Source organism: Crocuta crocuta, unplaced genomic scaffold (genome assembly GCF_008692635.1).
Source record: "Crocuta crocuta isolate KB4526 unplaced genomic scaffold, BGI_CrCroc_1.0 scaffold147, whole genome shotgun sequence".
NCBI classification, from domain to species: Eukaryota; Metazoa; Chordata; class Mammalia; order Carnivora; family Hyaenidae; genus Crocuta; species Crocuta crocuta.
In genome coordinates this window covers 5,765,666-5,783,805 of record NW_027532594.1, presented here as the reverse complement: position 1 = coordinate 5,783,805, position 18,140 = coordinate 5,765,666, and the positions used below count along the sequence as shown (strand labels likewise).

General features: G+C 39.2%; 1 protein-coding gene across 1 annotated transcript in view; it reads right to left on the bottom strand.

Moving 5' to 3' along the window:
- Positions 1 to 18,140, bottom strand: part of FIG4 (FIG4 phosphoinositide 5-phosphatase) — a 133,705-nt gene that overhangs the window by 36,438 nt on the left and 79,127 nt on the right. Inside the window, exons 17-22 of the mRNA XM_077779972.1 lie at positions 17,437 to 17,495; positions 16,058 to 16,205; positions 12,733 to 12,816; positions 10,823 to 11,018; positions 7,893 to 7,975; positions 3,865 to 3,951 (exon numbers count right to left, since the gene is read on the bottom strand). Coding sequence (XP_077636098.1) covers positions 3,865 to 3,951; positions 7,893 to 7,975; positions 10,823 to 11,018; positions 12,733 to 12,816; positions 16,058 to 16,205; positions 17,437 to 17,495 — 657 coding nt within the window. The remainder of the gene's footprint in view (positions 1 to 3,864; positions 3,952 to 7,892; positions 7,976 to 10,822; positions 11,019 to 12,732; positions 12,817 to 16,057; positions 16,206 to 17,436; positions 17,496 to 18,140) is intronic.

Here is an 18,140-nt window from a genome sequence, read left to right as displayed (position 1 = left end):
AAAACCAGAGGGATGCTGGTGAGGTGGGTTTCTGGGCAGGTGGGTGTCTGCTCAGGGGGCCTCATACAGACTCTGACAGAAACGGAAGAGAATGGGGATGAGATTCAGTACATTTCAACAAATATTTACTGAGCATGCAATTTAACAAAGTATTTTGGGGGCAACAGGGGATGCAAAGATCGGCTGCCCCCTAGGAACTTAGAGCCTAGTAAGGTGGCAGTGAAAGAAAGCAGCAGCCACCATTCTGATGATGGCTAAATCACCTCTATGCCACACTGTAAGTCAAGCAAAGTATGCTTGTCCAAGAAGCATGTCCACGATAGGGACAATATGCTGGGTACTGGGAAAGGAATAAAGGTACATTATTTTAAATATTATATTTAAATAGTAAAACAAAATTCAAGATTAACAGAGCAGAGACATGTCTGCATACAGAGATGTCTACAAACCCAAATGATGTCCAGAGGATCAAAGTGAGGGCTGTCCACACTAATTACTCAGTATTCCTACCATGGTGGTTATAAAAGCAGCTGATAACACTAGGCATTTATAGCTTAGTGATGGGGGGTCAGCCTGTCTGGGTTTGAATCCTGCCTGGTTCTTCCCCTTGCTAGCTGTTAGACTTTGAGCAAGTTACATAACTTCTCTGCGCTTCAGTTTCCCCATCTGTAAAATGAAGACGATAGAAAGATCTACTTCATAGGGTTACTGTGAGAAATGAGTTAATTCACACACTGAGTGTCAGTAAATGTTGGTTGATGTCATTTCTCCCTAGTCCACACCCATACACTGAAGGAGCTGTAGGAGTTGAAGGAAGGGATCATACTCAAACGAAATACAGCTTTGAGTATTTGGGCTAATAGTGTAGCCATTGACCAGTTTGGATTTAATATCCACTTCCAAGAAATGTCCCCAGAACCATGGGTGAAAGTGTCCAGCTCCCCCATCCAGGTTTTTGCACCTGTTTTAGGAGCTCCTGCTAAAACTGGCTCCTTGCCAGCTATTTACCGTCAGTAATGTTTCCATTCGGTGTATTTACGTCACATTTATAAAAGGAATACCGGTTTGCCTCAGGATTTCTTTTTTTTTTTTAATTTTTAAAAAAATGTTTATTTTTGAGACAGAGAGCANCTAAAACTGGCTCCTTGCCAGCTATTTACCGTCAGTAATGTTTCCATTCGGTGTATTTACGTCACATTTATAAAAGGAATACCGGTTTGCCTCAGGATTTCTTTTTTTTTTTAATTTTTAAAAAAGTGTTTATTTTTGAGACAGAGAGCGAGAAGGGGAGGGGCAGAGAGGGAGACACAGAATCCATAGCAGGCTTCAGGCTCTGAGCTGTCAGCACAGGGCCCGACTTGGGGCTCGAGCCCACGAACCACGAGATCATGATCTGAGCCGAAGTCAGATGCTTAACCGACTGAGCCACCCAGGCGCCCCTGCCTTAGGATTTCAAGAGTGGTTAAGACTGCAAATTATCTGGAGATGAGTATATAAACTTAAAATTATTACTGTTTTAAAATATACTAGAACCTAAAACAAAACAAGGTGAGAATTTCAATAATCTCATATAAATCTAATTCCTCCTGGTTTTGGCATAGCTTTAGAAATCTAAAAATGAATAGCTGACATTTTAAGAACCTAGTTGGAGGATTTCAATTTACAGCAGGCACCCATGGACACACACACAAAGGCACATACACTCCAAAACAACAGCCCTCTTGGACAGTTGCCGTGGCAACACAAGGCGGACTCTGTCAGGCTCTTTGTTATCCTGTTGAAAGTACTGTGCAAAAAGACACTCCTGTTAGATTCTTTACTAATTAAGTGGAAAAGGTTAAAAAAAAAAAACCCAGAAAACTCTAGATCCATAAGGTTTTCATATGGGCTATGACTTAGGAAAACAAATACTAAGTATTTCCAGAAGCATTTACAAGTAATAACTGCAAGACCAACTGAGACACAATATTGAAGAAAACAGAAAATACTTCTATTTTGTAAGCTAGACTCATTTCGTCTTTTTCTCCCAAGTTGTGCCATATTATTTTAACAGAATAATCAATTTGTATAATAAATTTCATTAACAGAGTCTATTCCTTTACAACACATTTAAATATTTTCCTTTTTTGGGCCACATCTACGTCAATTCATTTGGGAGCCCTAACTTCCATAAGCTAATTAGAAAAATGGTCTCTAAATTAATAGGGGTTTATATGTTTCTTTTTCTTTTTTTAAAGAAGGAAAAAAAAAAGGGAAAAAAAAGTGACAGGGGAGAGAAGGAAGGGATAAGTAGCCCTTGATAAGGCTGTGATAAAACACTGTCTTTTTCCCTCCCCTTCTCTGATTAGCCATCTCTGCCACCTTTGGAGGTTTCTCTCTGTCTCAGCTGTTAGGGTCAGATCCCCCCAAGACTCAGTAGAAGAACTTTTCTCACTCTACTCTCTTTTCCTAGATGGTCTCATCCCTAGCCACTGGCTTTAATTATCACTCATATGCATGTGCATCCCCAGAAGGAAATGACCACCCCCTTTTACATCTCCCGAAGTTCCAGATCAGTTGACCCAACTGCCTCCTAAACATGGCCACTTTGATGCTACTTTAAATGCAAACTGGATCGTCCTGTAGCACTCCTCACCTCAGTAAATGAAAGCTTTGAATGGTTCTAACATAAGTGTACTCAATACCTAGCTGCTAAATGAATAAATGTATCAAGCAAGCAAGCAAACCTGTTACACAAACCCAAAAAATCTAAGGGCCATTCTGGATAAGGCCATCTTTCTCTCCCTCCATGATAAGTTAGTATCCAAGTCTCATTTCACCTCCTAAACATTCCCCAAATCTATTCCATTTCCTAAGTCCTCCCAGCCACTACTCTTTAAGGCACCAATCTTTGCCTGAAATTTTTAAAACAGCCTCTTAACTATCAATCAAGAGCATGTAGATGTAGTTAGTACACAGAGAAGTTAGGCAATCAATACCTATCAAATAGTTTATTAAACAAACTGATAAAGTTGCTCTAAGAAAAGGAAAGAGAACATTTCCTAAATGTCAACTTTACGTCAGACACTAATCTAGACACCTCACGTATACTACCTCATTTAATATCCACAGTGACTCATTTTCTAGAAGAAACTCAACTGAGCAGATGGCTATAGGAGCCTCTCCCAGTCACAGCCATTGCTTTGTTTGGTCCCAATAAGCAGACAATAATGATAAATATGAAGAAGATGATTACAGCTTACCGAGAACTTTTTACCAGATACGGTTCTCAGTACTCTGAATGCATTTTTGCATTTAAGCCTACCACCCTCCTACAAAGTAGGTTCTATTACCATCCCATTTTGCAGATGAGGAAACTTCAATCAAGGTAAAAAAGAACAAACAAAAAAACCCAAGGAGACGTAGTAGGGCTGTGATCCAGGATATGAACCTGATTCTGTTTGAGAATTTACTAAACACCTGCTTAACTTACAGCAAATTATAGAACCAGTGGGGACATTGAGCTAGAAGAGACAAACCCATCACTGTCCTCGAAGATCTTGTATTGAACCTGGAGAGCCTGTCTCCAGGGTCAGAGCTATTTTGCCATCCCACTTCTATCCAGTGCAGAGCAGAGTTTATGGAGGGAAGCTTCCACCAACTCCAATCCCACCTCTGAAAGGTACATTTCAAGTCAAAGCTGTCGATCTCTTCCCTATCTCCACAGCTACCCAGTTTTCCTTGGATAAGACACCAGGAGGAGATGCTTTAGTGCTTATACTAATATAACGGTAAGACTGAATAATTTCTATAAAAGTCTTTAAAAAACAGTACCATGAATGGCATGAATACAAAGATCTTTTAAAGGTCTAATCTAGTACTTACAGTTTTATAACTCCATCTGGGCACCTGGAACAGAGCTGCTGGCTGCTCTTGTCTTGTTTATGTTGACTCTGACCCAGCTGAACAAACCTACAAATTACAATGGATAAAAAATAAGCTAAAGAAGGAACTATTTGCAATAAATTCAGTAGATTACATGAGATGGTATGAGCTTTCAAATGACAGTAGTATGCTTGTTTCAGAAAAGCACACAAGAGCACCCTATGTAACCCAAGACGGTAATTACAAATGGATACCTGACTTTACAGTGGGTTTGTTACAAATGAAGGAGGAAGAATTCTGTGTCTCAATTTACTTAAATGTGTTCTTGAAGCCAGGAAGATGATCTTTCAGGGCCTCACTTATCTAAGGGGGACTGCAGCAGGAAGCTGGGGAACACAAGGGGAGGCATTTGCAGTGAGACAAAAGACAAGGAAAGAGCAGGATCAGGCCCGGGATCCATCTCCCAAAGCAGGGACACTGCTGGAAGCCTAGCATGTGGGTTCTGTTTCTGTAGGGCCACAAAAATCCCCAAGTGTACTCCAGCCACTCTTAAGAGTACTTTCAACTGTGAAGGAGGGGACTGAGGAGACCACCTGCTAAGCCACACTGCCACACCACCCCTCCTTAGAGGGGAGGGCACTAATCCAGGCTTGAAGCTAAGAGTCACAGGGAATCACCCCCAGCCAGCTCCATAGGATAGGAGGCTACCTAGTGATGGGCCAATAGGCTGATGGGCCAAGGACCCATCAAGTTCATACTTGTTCTAGTGTGATCTATGCTACATGCCTTCATGTTCCCCTCAGGGACATGGCTCTTAGTTTTGTTCTAATGTGTCCCTGAGAAGTTAGGGGGCATGATGAAAGGGATTCCCACTTTTCTACTATTTAAAGTATTTTCTTTTTGGTTGTCTGGGTGGCATAGTCAGTTGAGCATCTGACTCTTGATTCTGGCTCAGGTCATGATCTCAGGATCATGGATCGAGACCTGCATTGGGCTCCACACTGAGCATGGAGCCTTCTTGGGATTCTCTCTCTCTCTCTCTCTCTCTCTCTCCCTCTGCCCCTCTTCCCTGCTCGCACTCTTTATCTCAAAAAAATTTTTTCTTCTGATTAATACTTTTTAATTAATTTTTTATTAGCTTATTTTTAAGGTGAAGAAAAGTACTGCAGAATTAACAATTACTAACTAAATTGTTACATGCTACTGGAAAACTTTCAAATAACTTACTTTCATCTTCAGCAAGTAAATATTTTTGATCCATTTTTGGGGAAGAATGTCACATGACACCTGTTATTTGTACAGAACTTCAACCTTACCTAATCATGTACACAATCACTGTCAGAAATTTTTTTTTTAAAGAAGATTTGGCATGGGTCTGAGGCTTTGATGAGGTAAGTAGAAAACTTCCAGGTCTGGTTAAGATAACAAACCAAAGATATCTGAAAAGCTGAGGGCGAAGGAAGGTATGGAGAATAGGGCTAAGCAATTAGAACAAAATTACAAAACCAAGAAATCTTCAGGAGTGTGAAGGTGGTTGAGGCCAAATGTAGGAGAAACAGGCAGGAGAGCCGGAAGCCAGAAGCCAGGCTGCTGATGCCAGTTCCAGCTGGACCCCCTCCCTTCCCCACATGGTTCTGCAGCTGCCCAGACGGCAGCTGTGGCAGGCAGGCCAGGCCAGAGCACGGTTTTACATGCACTGTGGATATTAGCCCCCTGGTTGTAGAATTGCAGTGGGAGAAGGCAGAGCTTTTTTAGGCCAATTTAGGCCAGACCTACATGGGCTCTCACCCAGCTCTTGAAGCTCTGCCCTCTGGGTCAGAGGGGGCACTAAGAGAGCCCCAGAGCCCCAAACAAAAAGAATGAAATCTTGCCATTTGCAACAACGTGGATGGAAACAGACTGTGTTATGCTAAGCAAAATAAGTCAGTCAGAGAAAGATAAATATCATATAATTTCGCTCATATGTAGAATTTAAGAAACAAAACAGATGAACATAAAGGAAGGGAAGGAAAAGTAAGATAGAAACAGAGAGGGAGGCAAACCATAAGAGACTCTTAAATACAGAGAACAAGCTTATGGTTGCTGGAGGGGAGGTGGGGGGATGGGCTAAATGGGTGGTGGGCATTAAGAAGGTCACTTGCTGGGATGAGCACTGGGTGTCAGATATAAGTGATGAATCACTATATTCTACTCCTGAAACCATTAATAATAATAATAATAATAATAATAATAATAATAATAATAATAATAGACCCAGTGCCTGGCTGGGGCAAGAGGTTCCTGAATGGCCTTGGCCACTGCCTGGCAGGGCCACCCCCAAAATACTGATGGAGGGAGGCTTCCTCTGCCATAGCAATGCCCATGAAAGACAGAGAGGGGGGATGCCCCTGCCCCCAGTAGGGGCAGTGTGCCCACAGTCAAGGGTTACTTACAGAGAGGGGAAGAGATGACTAGATTCCACTTCTCCCCTTCCCCCCAGGTCTGCATCAGAAGCAGGGGCAGCTGATATTATCATGAGAATAAAGAGGACTGCATAGTCTAAAATCACAGATACCCAAAAAGCACAGGAAAGGTCTACTGAATAAGTCACTGAATAGCTCTTTCTGTGCTCTTAGCCTATAAAGAGGGATGATATCTTTTCAGCCTACTACAAAGTTGTCTAAAGAACAAAACACTGCAAAGTGTTACACAAACCAAAGAGATGTTGTTCTTCAGGATTTCAAACACAAATCTTATTCCAGGACATGGATTCCTTCCTCCTCTGCAGTAATCCTTTCCCTGCCCTTGTACCCTTCTTAGACTGTTTTCCAGGAATACTATGGCTGAACAGGGCTGTGTCTCGCTCCTGGAGAGGGGAGGACGGAAAGTGGGCCTCAGAGGCAGTCGGCGGTAAAACGCTTCAAGTGCAAGTCATACTTGAAGCAAGAGACACTTTCTTTTTTGCTTGATTAATGTGAGCCAACATTTCAGTCCCTGACACTTGTGCTCTCTGATATAAGTGAAGTCATATTATTCAGTCACGAACCCCAGATAATTGATTCTTCCAGACCATGTTGCTTATAAAGGCTCACTTCATATGCTGAAGAGTTTATCTACACTGTAGGGACAGCTGTGATGGATAAGTGACTTGAACCTGTGTGTCCAGGGCTGAGAAGGGTGTGGCTGAATTCTGAATGGCTACATTGGCTTCTGTCAAGATAGTAATGCAGAGTTGTACTAGTGCATTTGCAATTAAGAAATGCTCTGCATTTTTATGCTTTACATATTATATAGCCAATTTTACTAGTTTATATATTTTACATATTATATAGCCAATCTTACTAGTTTATATGTTATATTTCATATATCATATAGCCGATGTTACTAGTTTGAAGTAAAAAGCTGTCAGTATCCAGTTTGATGGATTCAGCAAATGAAATACTCTCCTTAAGAAAGAACGGAAAGCTGGGGTGCCTACATGGCTCAGTCAGTTAAGCATCTGACTCTTGATTTCAGTTCAGGTCATGATCTCACGGTTCGTGATGACTCTTTCAGCTTAGTCTGCCTTAAAAAGGTCTAGAACATTCTGACTTGACACCCTTATATCACCACTTCCTTCTTCTTCCTCAGCCACCACTGCCACCAGCACTCCAGAGCTAACGCAAAGGCAAGGTCCTCAATCGTGAATATCCCAGGTTCATTTTCTAAGAAGGACCTGAGCTTGGGACTTTGTTCATGCAAGAATAGAGAAATGTGTGTGCACTTCAGTTTGTGACTCATATATGGGTGGTGAAAATACATGGACACATGATAAGTTTTCATCCTTGAGGGCACTGAGAGTCGCAGGCAGCAGGCCCTTTAACTCCAAATAGAAATCGGTGTTTCAGAAGTTGACCTCCTAACCACTAGTAAAATTGATTCCAGTATTGCTAGTGGAATTCATTTCCATCTGTATTACTATTTTCATTTTTTAAAAGTTAGACTAGATAGAAGTTATTGGAAGAATACATTTGTATTTTTTTCTTAATTTCTACATAGAAGTACTTTACCTTGAATAAATGGAGAGATCCTCTTCTGAGAGACCATCTGAGAGGTTAATTCCATATACTTCTTTCATGGGCTGGACCACATTCTGGGGTTAAAAACAACAAGGAATCAGGAAGAAATTTTAGACATCTGACATATTAATTATTTCCAAAGGTGAAGAAAATGAACCTGTGATATTTTTCCACAAAAGTAATCACAGTATTTCTTCAATCTAGTCATTAAACTTCTCAGTTAATGGTTTCTTAAAAATCTGATTTCATTTTCACTAAAAATAACTTTGTTTTAGGGCAAAAAGCTATTAAGTAATTACTAGTTCCTTTGGTATAATGCAGGAATTAGAAAACTTTTTCTTTTTCTTTTTTTTATTATTTTTTAAATGTTTTTTATTTATTTTTAGGGGAGAGAGAGAGAGACAGCGTGAGCAGGGGAGGGTCAGAGAGAGAGGGAGTCACAGGCTGAAACAGGCTCCAGGCTCTGAGCTGGCAGTCAGCACAGAGCCCGACGCGGGGCTCAAACCCAGGAACTGCGAGATCATGACCTAAGCGAAAGTCGGACGCTTAACCGACTAAGCCACCCAGGCGCCCCGAAAACTTTTTCTGCCAAGGGCCAGATGGTAAGTATTTTAGGTTCTTTGGGTTGTGGCACTCTGCTGCACAGGGCAGAAGCTTCCAGACACAGTATGCAAACAAACAAGCATGGCTGGGTTCCAATCAAACTTTATTTACAAAAACAGGTGGTGGGCTGGGTTTTGACAATTGGCCATAGTTTGCCAACTCCCAGAATAATGTATTCAGTTCTTATCACACTTTATTTGCCATATCTATCTCTATTACTTCTGGCTATTTCTGGAAATTAAATCTCCCTAAAGCTAGATTTGGTTCTTTTGTAGTTTACTTTCCCTTATATTCCCTTGTCTTGGTAATGTCAAATTGAACAGGTGAATTTCCCACTGGGGCTAGGCAAAGACTGTGAGGCTCAGCTCTAAACCCTACATCCCAATAATGTGCTGAGTGAGGAAATAAATGGACCCTAAGTGGATGTGCTGCTCAAAATGAGACAGGATTGTCTTAAAAAATTCTGAAGTGATAAGAAATTTGCTGTTATATTACATGGGAGGAAAAATTCCGATTATTTCACAATCAAACTATTTCAATAACATCTATGCTAAATGTATTCATCCCTTAGTGACCTAAATGTGAAACCTGAAAGCATAGAACTCCTAAAAGAAAACATAGCAGTAATCTCTTGGACATCAGCCTTAGCAATATATTTATGGATAGGTACCCTCAGACAAGAGGGGAAAAAAGCAAAAATAAACTACTGGGATTCCACCAAAAGCAAACACAAACACAAAAAAAATCTTTGGTACAGTGAAGGAAACCATCAACAAAATGAAAAGGCAACCTACTGAATAGGAGAAGATATATCCAATAACAGGTCAATATCCAAAATATATAAAGAACATCTACAACTCAATGCCCAAAAAACAAATGAAATTCAGAGGACCTGAATAGCCATTCTTCCAAAGAAGACATCCAGATGGCCAACAGACACATGAAAAGAAGCTCAACATCACTCATCACTCATTATCAGGGAAATGCATATCAAAACCACAAGATCACCTCATACCAGTCAAAATGGCTAGTAACAAAAAGACAAGAAATGACAAGTGTTGGGGAGGATGTAGAGAAAAGGGAACCATCATACCCTGCTGGTGGGAAAGTAAATTGGTGCAACCACTGAGGAAGACAGTATGGAGTTCCTCAAAAAGTCAAAAACAGTAATTCCACTACTGAATATTTACCTAAATAAAAATCCCAAAACAATTCAAATTCAAAAGATATATGCACTCCTATGTTTATTGCAGTGTTATTTACAACAGCCAAGATATNACACACACACACACACGTACATATACATATATATACAATGGAATATTAGAATGAGATTTTGGCATTTTTAACAACATGGATGAATCTCAAGAGAATTATGCAAAGTGAAATATGTCAGACAGAGAAAGACAAGTAACATATGATTTCACTTATATGTGGACTCTAACAAACAAACAGAGACAGACTCATAAATACAGAAAACAAACTGGTGCTTGCCAGATGAGAAAGGGATTAAATGGGAGAAATAGGGGATTAAGAGGTACAAACTTCCAGTTATAAAATAAATAACACACAGAGATGAAAAGTCCAGCACAGGGAATATAGTCAATAATATTGTTGTATGTGGGGAGCCTGGGTGGCTCAGTCGGTTAAGTGTCCGACTTTGGCTCAGGTCATGATCACACAGTTGTGGGTTCGAGCCCAGTGTTGGGCTCTGTGCTGATGGCTAGCTCAGAGCCTGGAGCCTGCTTCAGATTCTGTATCTCCCTCTCTCTCTGACCTTCCTCTGCTCACAGTCTCTCTCTCTCTCTCTCAGAAATAAATAAAATAATAAAAAAAATTTTTTTAATAATATTGTTGTATGGTGAGAGATGGTGACTATACTTACATTGGTGAACACTGCATAATGTACAGATTTGTGAAATCATTATGTTGTACACCAAAAATTAATATAACATTGTATGTCAACTATACTTCAATAAAGAACAAAAAAGTATTCATCTCTAGAAGTGCCTCTAACACCACACATTAGAATGGTGTCCATGGGACCTTTTCTGACTCTCAGTCTTTTAACAGAAAGTAGAGTCTCTCATGGAGAGACTCTTGAATGCTGACAAAAACTGAGGACTGATGGATGTGGGGGGGAGGGGGGATGGGCATGGAGGAGGACACTTGTGGGGATGAGCACTGAGTGTTATGTGGAAACTAATTTGACAATAAACTATTTGTAAAAAAAAAGAAAAAAGAAAAAGAAAGTAGAATTCTAGGGATCATTCTCTAGAGCCTAATGCCGGACCACACCAAGCTCATCTCCCACACACCTCGGTCACTTTGGCACTGTCTCCCGTGTCGGTCATCTTCACTGGAGTGGAACGCTGAGACACAGAGCCCTCTTCTTCCCGATCGGTTCCAGAGTCATCCTCAGAGCTGCTGGACACAGCCTCCTCGCTAGGGGGTGGCGGGGCGCTGGCTGCTGTTTTCCGCTGTAATACAGCTTCTTCTCTGTTGCTTTTATTCCTTTAAAAAGATGAATATTGATATAAAGCATCTTTAAACCGATCCCTTGACACTCATTATGCATGGCTGTCCAAAATCCTAGTGCTAGAGAAGCACAAGAAAATGGCTGTGAAAAAATAGTTTTGGGATTCAAGTTGTGATTAAGGGAAAACCTTAGCATTTTACCACGTACATGTACTGACCTTCTATAAAGTTAAGCCCTGTTATAAATTCAGAAAATAAACCAATAAGTGGGTGTAAACCAGTGCAGAAAAGTCTTCTCACCACTTGGTTACTGTGCCTTCCTTTGGTAACTGAAATCAACATTTTCAAAATTTATAGTACAATAATAGAAGACCATATGTTTAAGATATTAGTAAAGTTATCTGTAACTTATAAAAGCTTCAAGGAAAGGTCAATAGCCAAATTCATGTACATTTCCTTCCCTTCTATGATTTTTACCAATCATAGCACCAGCCGATGACTTGTATGCCACAGTAATGAGCAAGTGATGAACATAAACTAACTTTTAGTATTTGTATTGTTAGTAAATAACTATATTTGCTAGACATTCCTTCTAATAGTAGGGAATAGACAGGGAAAAAACCCCAAAACCCTTACAAAGTATTTACTTTTAGTTCCAAATATGAGAGTGGTAAGAATGTTATTTTTTAAACTCAGAAAATATTTTACAGTAATATTTTTGGCTTTTATGAAAAATATTTAATATTTAATTCTTTAAAAAATACTCTACAAAAGACTTAAAATACCATAATATTTGGAAATGCTTTAGGAAAGGAAAAGGCAATACTATCTGACCACAGGTAAGATGTTATAGAAAATAAACTAGTTTCTGACTTTCTGCCAAGTAAAAATTAAACTCAATGGTATTTCTGTGCTGCAGTAATATAGCTGGTCATTTATGTATTTGTTCCAGGAACTTCTTAAATTCTGACTCCCGAGGACATTTCTTTCAAATTCCTTAGTTTCTGGTCCAAGGCTTAACATACAGCTATTTAAGACCACTTATTTAAGCCACAGAAATTGGTGTATCAGGAAATAGTAATATATATCCCACTGCATAAACTACATGTAGCTAGAATCCAATCAGGATCCCATTCACACTCTCAAATACGATTAGGACTCAATATCTACAGTCTGGCCAGGGTTTCTGGTCAGAGTCTAGAAAAAAATCTTATCACTGGGATTATTCAGGTCAGTGGCATTAACAGATTCTTAGGCTAGAATACATCACATTTCAATCCAGTTTCTAAGCATGAAGATGTAAACGGTCTTCCCCAGAACAATGCTATGGTAATATACAGAATATGTATTAATTTCTCTACCTGAGCATATTTGCTTTAATGGTATGCCAACAAAGATAAAGAAAACAAATAGAAATTTTTACCTAGGTATTTTATGTTGTGGGAAACAGGACATTGAGTTATTTATAGGACATAACACACAATGTCTGCTACCTGTGCCTATGCCATCTGTGATATTCCTAATTTAAAATAATAAAATGCATCATGTTGCCTAAATTCCTATAAATTCTTTCAATGTTGAACTCTTCGGTGATCCCAGGGCTATGAATCAACTACCTGTAAGGATCCAATAAATGGAATGTGCTCCAAACTATGTGACTTGAAGTTATTCTTTTTGGTGTAAATCATACTGCAAGTGCCATATTATTTTACATGAATCTTTAAAATTTTATTCTATATGCAAGTCTTACCCCAATACTGATTTTCCGGTTTCGTCTGGTTTACGCACTGTAAATGGACTTGGATCAATGCCAACAGTCTTCGGCATAAAGTCACTGAAGAAAGGGGAAAGAAATTCCATATGAATCACTGTCTGTCCTGGTTTCTGTTCAATTCATCTTCTTATACTATACCTTTTTAGCCCTCAGAGCTACATAAATTCTGAGTCAAATGTTCAGGGGAGCTCAGGTGATCAAGGTCATAAAATCCCATGAATTAATGGAATCAAGTAACTTCAATGTTATCAGTCTTCACTGTGAATTTTTTTCATGATTGTGAGACCCAATGGTTTTGAATTTAAGGTTTTCTCTTTTGGAACAGAGTTGGCATCTAAATTGCTGCTAAGATGTATACACTTTGTTTATACCTCACAATTACTTTTCAGGTAAAATTAAACTCATAGAAACCAATGGCAAAACGCTAAGCCACTCAGTTTTATGGACAATGTTTTTATTACACTATACCACCTAGGGATGCTGATACAACGTTCAAAAGCACAGCAGTATCAATTAAAGTATCAGCATCTGCCTCACTAGGCTGGGGTTAATTCATTAAAACACTATTGGAACACTTTAAATAGAAACTTTTTGTTCACCACATACTAAGATAAGCTGAAGCTACTTCGGCACTGGCAAGGCCTATCTCACCATTACGGCCGAAACCAGACCAAACTCCTCAGAGAAGCCGAAAAGGCAAGCATTGCATGATTTAAGCTGATGAGACTTAGGGCTCCAGCAAGGAATCTGCTCCAGGTGCAGCCGTTACATTTTTGGAAGGAAAAGAAAGTAATATTGAATCTGATCCAAAATGCCCGTTTGACAGTTTGTAAATGTTGTTTTAAATATATAAGTGGTTTAGGGCTCAGTCAGTTAAGGATCTGACTCTGGATTTCGGCTCAGGTCATGATCTCATGCTTCATGAGATTGAGCTCTGCATCGGGCTCTGCACTTACAGCATGGAGCCTGCGTGGGATTCTCTCTGTCTCACTCTCTCTCTCTCTCTCTGTTCCTCCCTGACTGATGTGTGCACAGGTGCACATGCACACACACACACTCTCTCTCAAAATAAATCAATAAACATTTGAAAAAAAATGTAAGTGATTTAGGGCTGCCTGGGTGGCTCAGTTAAGTGTCCAACTCCTGATCTTGGTTCAGGTCATGATCTCACAGTCGTAAGACTGAGCCCCACACCAGGCTCTGCACTGACAGTGTGGAGCCAGCTTGGGATTCTCTCTCTCCCTTTCTCTCTGCCTCTCCCCTGCACTCTTTCTGTCTCAATAAATAAGCTTTTTTTTTTTTTTTAAAATGGTAAGTGGTTTAATTTTTCCTTCTTTTTGAACATATATAGTTGATCCTCATTATTTGTGGATTCCTTATTAGAGAATTTGTTCACTAAAATTTATTTGTAACCTCAAAACCAACACTCAGAGCTTTCATGATCACTTGTCGACACGTGCATGCACAGAAGAGTGGAAATTTAGAGTAACCCAATGCTCCGTTTCCCAGCCGATGGAGAACAAGGTGGCACTCTGACGTTTCAGCTGTCATGCCATAAACAAGTGTCCTTTCTACAGTCTATGTACTGCCATGTTTTACACCTTTGTGTGCTGTTTGGTGGTGACCTTGCTGTCTCAAATGATCCATAGTGCTGAACCTCTCCAGTGTTTCTAAGCACAAGACAGCTGTGTGTTAGAAAGAAAATATGTGTTGGAGAAGCTTTGTTCAGGTGTGAGTTATCGTGCTCTTTGCCATGAGCTCCATGTTAATGAATCAACAATATATCTTAAGTAAGGCGTCTTTAAACAGAAACACACATCACATGGTTATATACTGACTAGTTGATTAAAATGTGATCAGAGGCTTGCCAGGAACCTAACTCTGAATTGCAATGGTTCAGTATTCTCTAATTCAGTCGTTACAGGAACTTTATAGAACATAACTCATGCAAGTAAAAACTCAACTATACAATATATACATACATGTATGTATAACATCATTCATCCTTTGCTGAGCTGAAATATTCTGGAAATGACAACTGAAAATTAGCCAAGTAAATATTCTAAACTTTCCATCTGAAACTACAGCAAAATATAGAGTGGTTTTTAGGAAACAAACCATAGGATATGTTTCTACATGCACATTAAGTTTAGGCATACACATATCACATTGGAAGAAAATATAAAATACAAGAATGTAAACTTTAGTATAAAATGTAATAATCAAGGGGCTCCTGGATGACTCAAGTCACTTGAGCGTCCGACTTCAGCTCAGGTCATGATCTCGTGGTGCATGAGGTCAAGCCCTTCACTGGGCTCTGTGCTGACAGCTCAGAACCTGGAGCCTGCTTTGGATTCCGTGTCTCCCTCTCTCTCTGCTCCTCCCCTGGTCACACTCTGTCTCTCTCTCCCTCAAAATAAATAAACATTAAATGTTAAATGTTAATGTTAAAAACATTAAATAATTTTTTTATTTAAAAATTTTTTTAAATGTAATAATCAAGAAGTTATTTGCTTTGCCTAATTTTCTTATTTTAGTCTCATCACTTTTCTAAAAGAACCCAAAAAACTCTAACAGAGACACAGAAAAATAAAGTATATTCAGAAGTGACAGACCAAGATGAAGAGTCTGGAAACAATGTCACATGAATTATGAAAAGAATGGAGGATATTTACCCTAAAAAAAATTAATATTGCTTCTTCAAATATCTGGAGGGCTGTCATACAGAAGAAACTAGACTTGTCCTATTCCTAATAATAATAACATAACGATAGCCACCATTTATTAGTCACCCACCCACGTTGGGTACACAATTAAGGCATTTGGCATGTATGTGTATGTGTGTGTGTGATACACCTGCCCCTATCTACATAAAAGAAGAAGCTGAGATTCAGACAAGTTGGATAATTTTCTCAAGGTCACACAGGCAGGCAGTGGCTGAGCTACGATTCACACCCTTGCCTTTCTAGTACCAAAAACTATGCTTTATTCCATTAATTTATGCTGGCTCTCAGCTTCTCTGTTCAATTTTGAAAAGGGAGTTTACTCCAAATGACAAACGAGGACCAAAGGGAGGCAGACTTCAACTTACTAAAGGGAAGAAATTAAGTCCAGTTCTCTAACACTAGAAGGGACTGTCTCCTGAAGTAGCAGGGCCACTATCACAGTGGGTATTCAGAGGCTGTACAATCCCTGATAGCAGCCTTGCAGAATGGACTTGTGACAAAGCAAGGCTTATCTATATAAACTAGGAAAACTGAAGTTCCCAAATCCTTACAGTATCAGAGCATTCACAACATACCGTGCCGAACTTGTCATGGCCAAGCAAAAGGTATCATCAAAACTACTCAGTTCGTATGGTCGAAAGAACTCGTTGTGGATGTCAATCTCTTCTTCATATTTGTGGAATTTCTTCACTATCAACTTCTTTAAGTTTGCAGCACAGATAACTAAGAGAGATACGCCTGTTACTCTTAAAGTCTTTAGATTACATCTGGCCAACAAGGTTCAGCTCCTGCCTGAGTGCCTGTGGCACTCAGACACTAGAAAAAGAGATGAGCTACGTGCACAGAATAAACAGTGCAAAGCCGAGTGTGACAAGCTCCAAGGGGGGCAAGGAAGGCCTCCGGAAGTTGGGGTAGGAGCAGGGAGTTATTTCAGAAATCAAACCACTCAGTTTTTTGAATTCCATTTTGCTCTGAAATAAATACCCTTTGCCTTCTAGGTATAAATTGTGCAGCTACTTCACTGAATTTTCCAATATATTTCGAATCTTGTTTAAGGCCAACGTTAGACTGCTATAGTTCTTTCATTTCTCTTAGAACAACAAATCTTCTCAGCAATAGGAGCGATGATTTTTCCCATAATTTCACGGTTACAAATACTTAAAAAAATTAATAACTTATTAAGAACTAAAAATCATTTGCAATCTTCTTAGTTGATGGCCTTCACCACCAAAGTTAGAATGCCTAACCATGACTAGATGGGCGTCCGCAACTGGAATGTTTCAGACTGGCAGTTGGTCTTACTCAGTGTCCTCTCACAACTGAGAAACCTGGCTTGTTCAAGGCCAGAGGAATCAGTAACAGAATGAGGGCTACACTCTATTTAAAACTGGGAAATTATTTCAATTTGGAATGTATTGTATTGTATTGTATTGTATTCGAATGTATTGCACATTTGAGGTTATTCATTTAATAAAAAAATTTTCTTGCCTTTCTGACAAATAAATGAAATGAAATTTAAACTTTAGTGACTAAAATGTACTTTATATACACATTTGTATCTTTTTTCACTGCCTAGATACAGGAAAGTTTTTATTTTTCCTTGTGAATGGGTCTTCACTTCCTTCCCATTATCTCCAAATATCTAGAAACATAATCAGTACTATTTTAAAATGCTAAACTAATATATTATATCCATTAGACATTTAAAGGACATACTTAACAACTGTAAAACACAATACAAGGTATTGGCCTACTTAGATAAAATGAGTATAACACAATCCCTGCCCTTAAAAAGCTGAGATGTTACAATCCCCATATCGTAACAGCAACATAAAACTGAGTTAATTTCTTTTTAATGAAATATTATACGCAAAGAATTTAATGCTTCAAGTTCATTTAGGGATAATTCCAAAATATGTTGGTATAAAAACTAAAAGAGAAACAGTGTGCCTACCTTCATCATAAGGCAGCGGTAAATGTTTTATTATCTCCGGTGTCCACCAGTAAGTATAACTATAAAATTAAAAAAAATAAATAAAAGGATAAGATGGACCAATTGTAAATGCTGGTTTTCTACAATTCACTGGATAAGAGGAGTTGACGGTCTATACTAAGATGGTGCCTCATACTTTAAGGTTAATTTTTTTTTTCCTTTTTAAAACATGTTTGTGAAGTTTTTGGCATAGCAGGTCTTCAATATGCCCACTGCTTTCCCAACATTCTTCTTGTTTCAACTATGTCACAGATGTACAAAAATGCCAGGAACACATCTGAGAGTCAAGATACTCCGGTGTCACTTGGTTACTTTTAGCTAAAAAAAGATTTATGTATACTAAGCCAGACTCCAGGAGCTGCTGTTTACTTCTCCCCAGCTGGTGCCTGCATCACTCTACATGCCAGTGAGCAGCAGGACCTTGACCCAAGTTCTACAGCCAAGACTCTTGCACATGCTCATCTGAGAATTAGATTACTTCTTCCACTCTGCTCTGCGTGTATGGGTCTGTGAGTATAGTTAATTACAATAGTTAAGAAAAATCATTAAGTAAATGGATAGTCCTGGAAAACAAGTTCCCTTAGAAAACACTATAGGCCCTGTTAATCTTTAACTGTAAACATTACTACTTGATAGCAGAAGCCAGTCAGGGGAAGGTAGGGAAT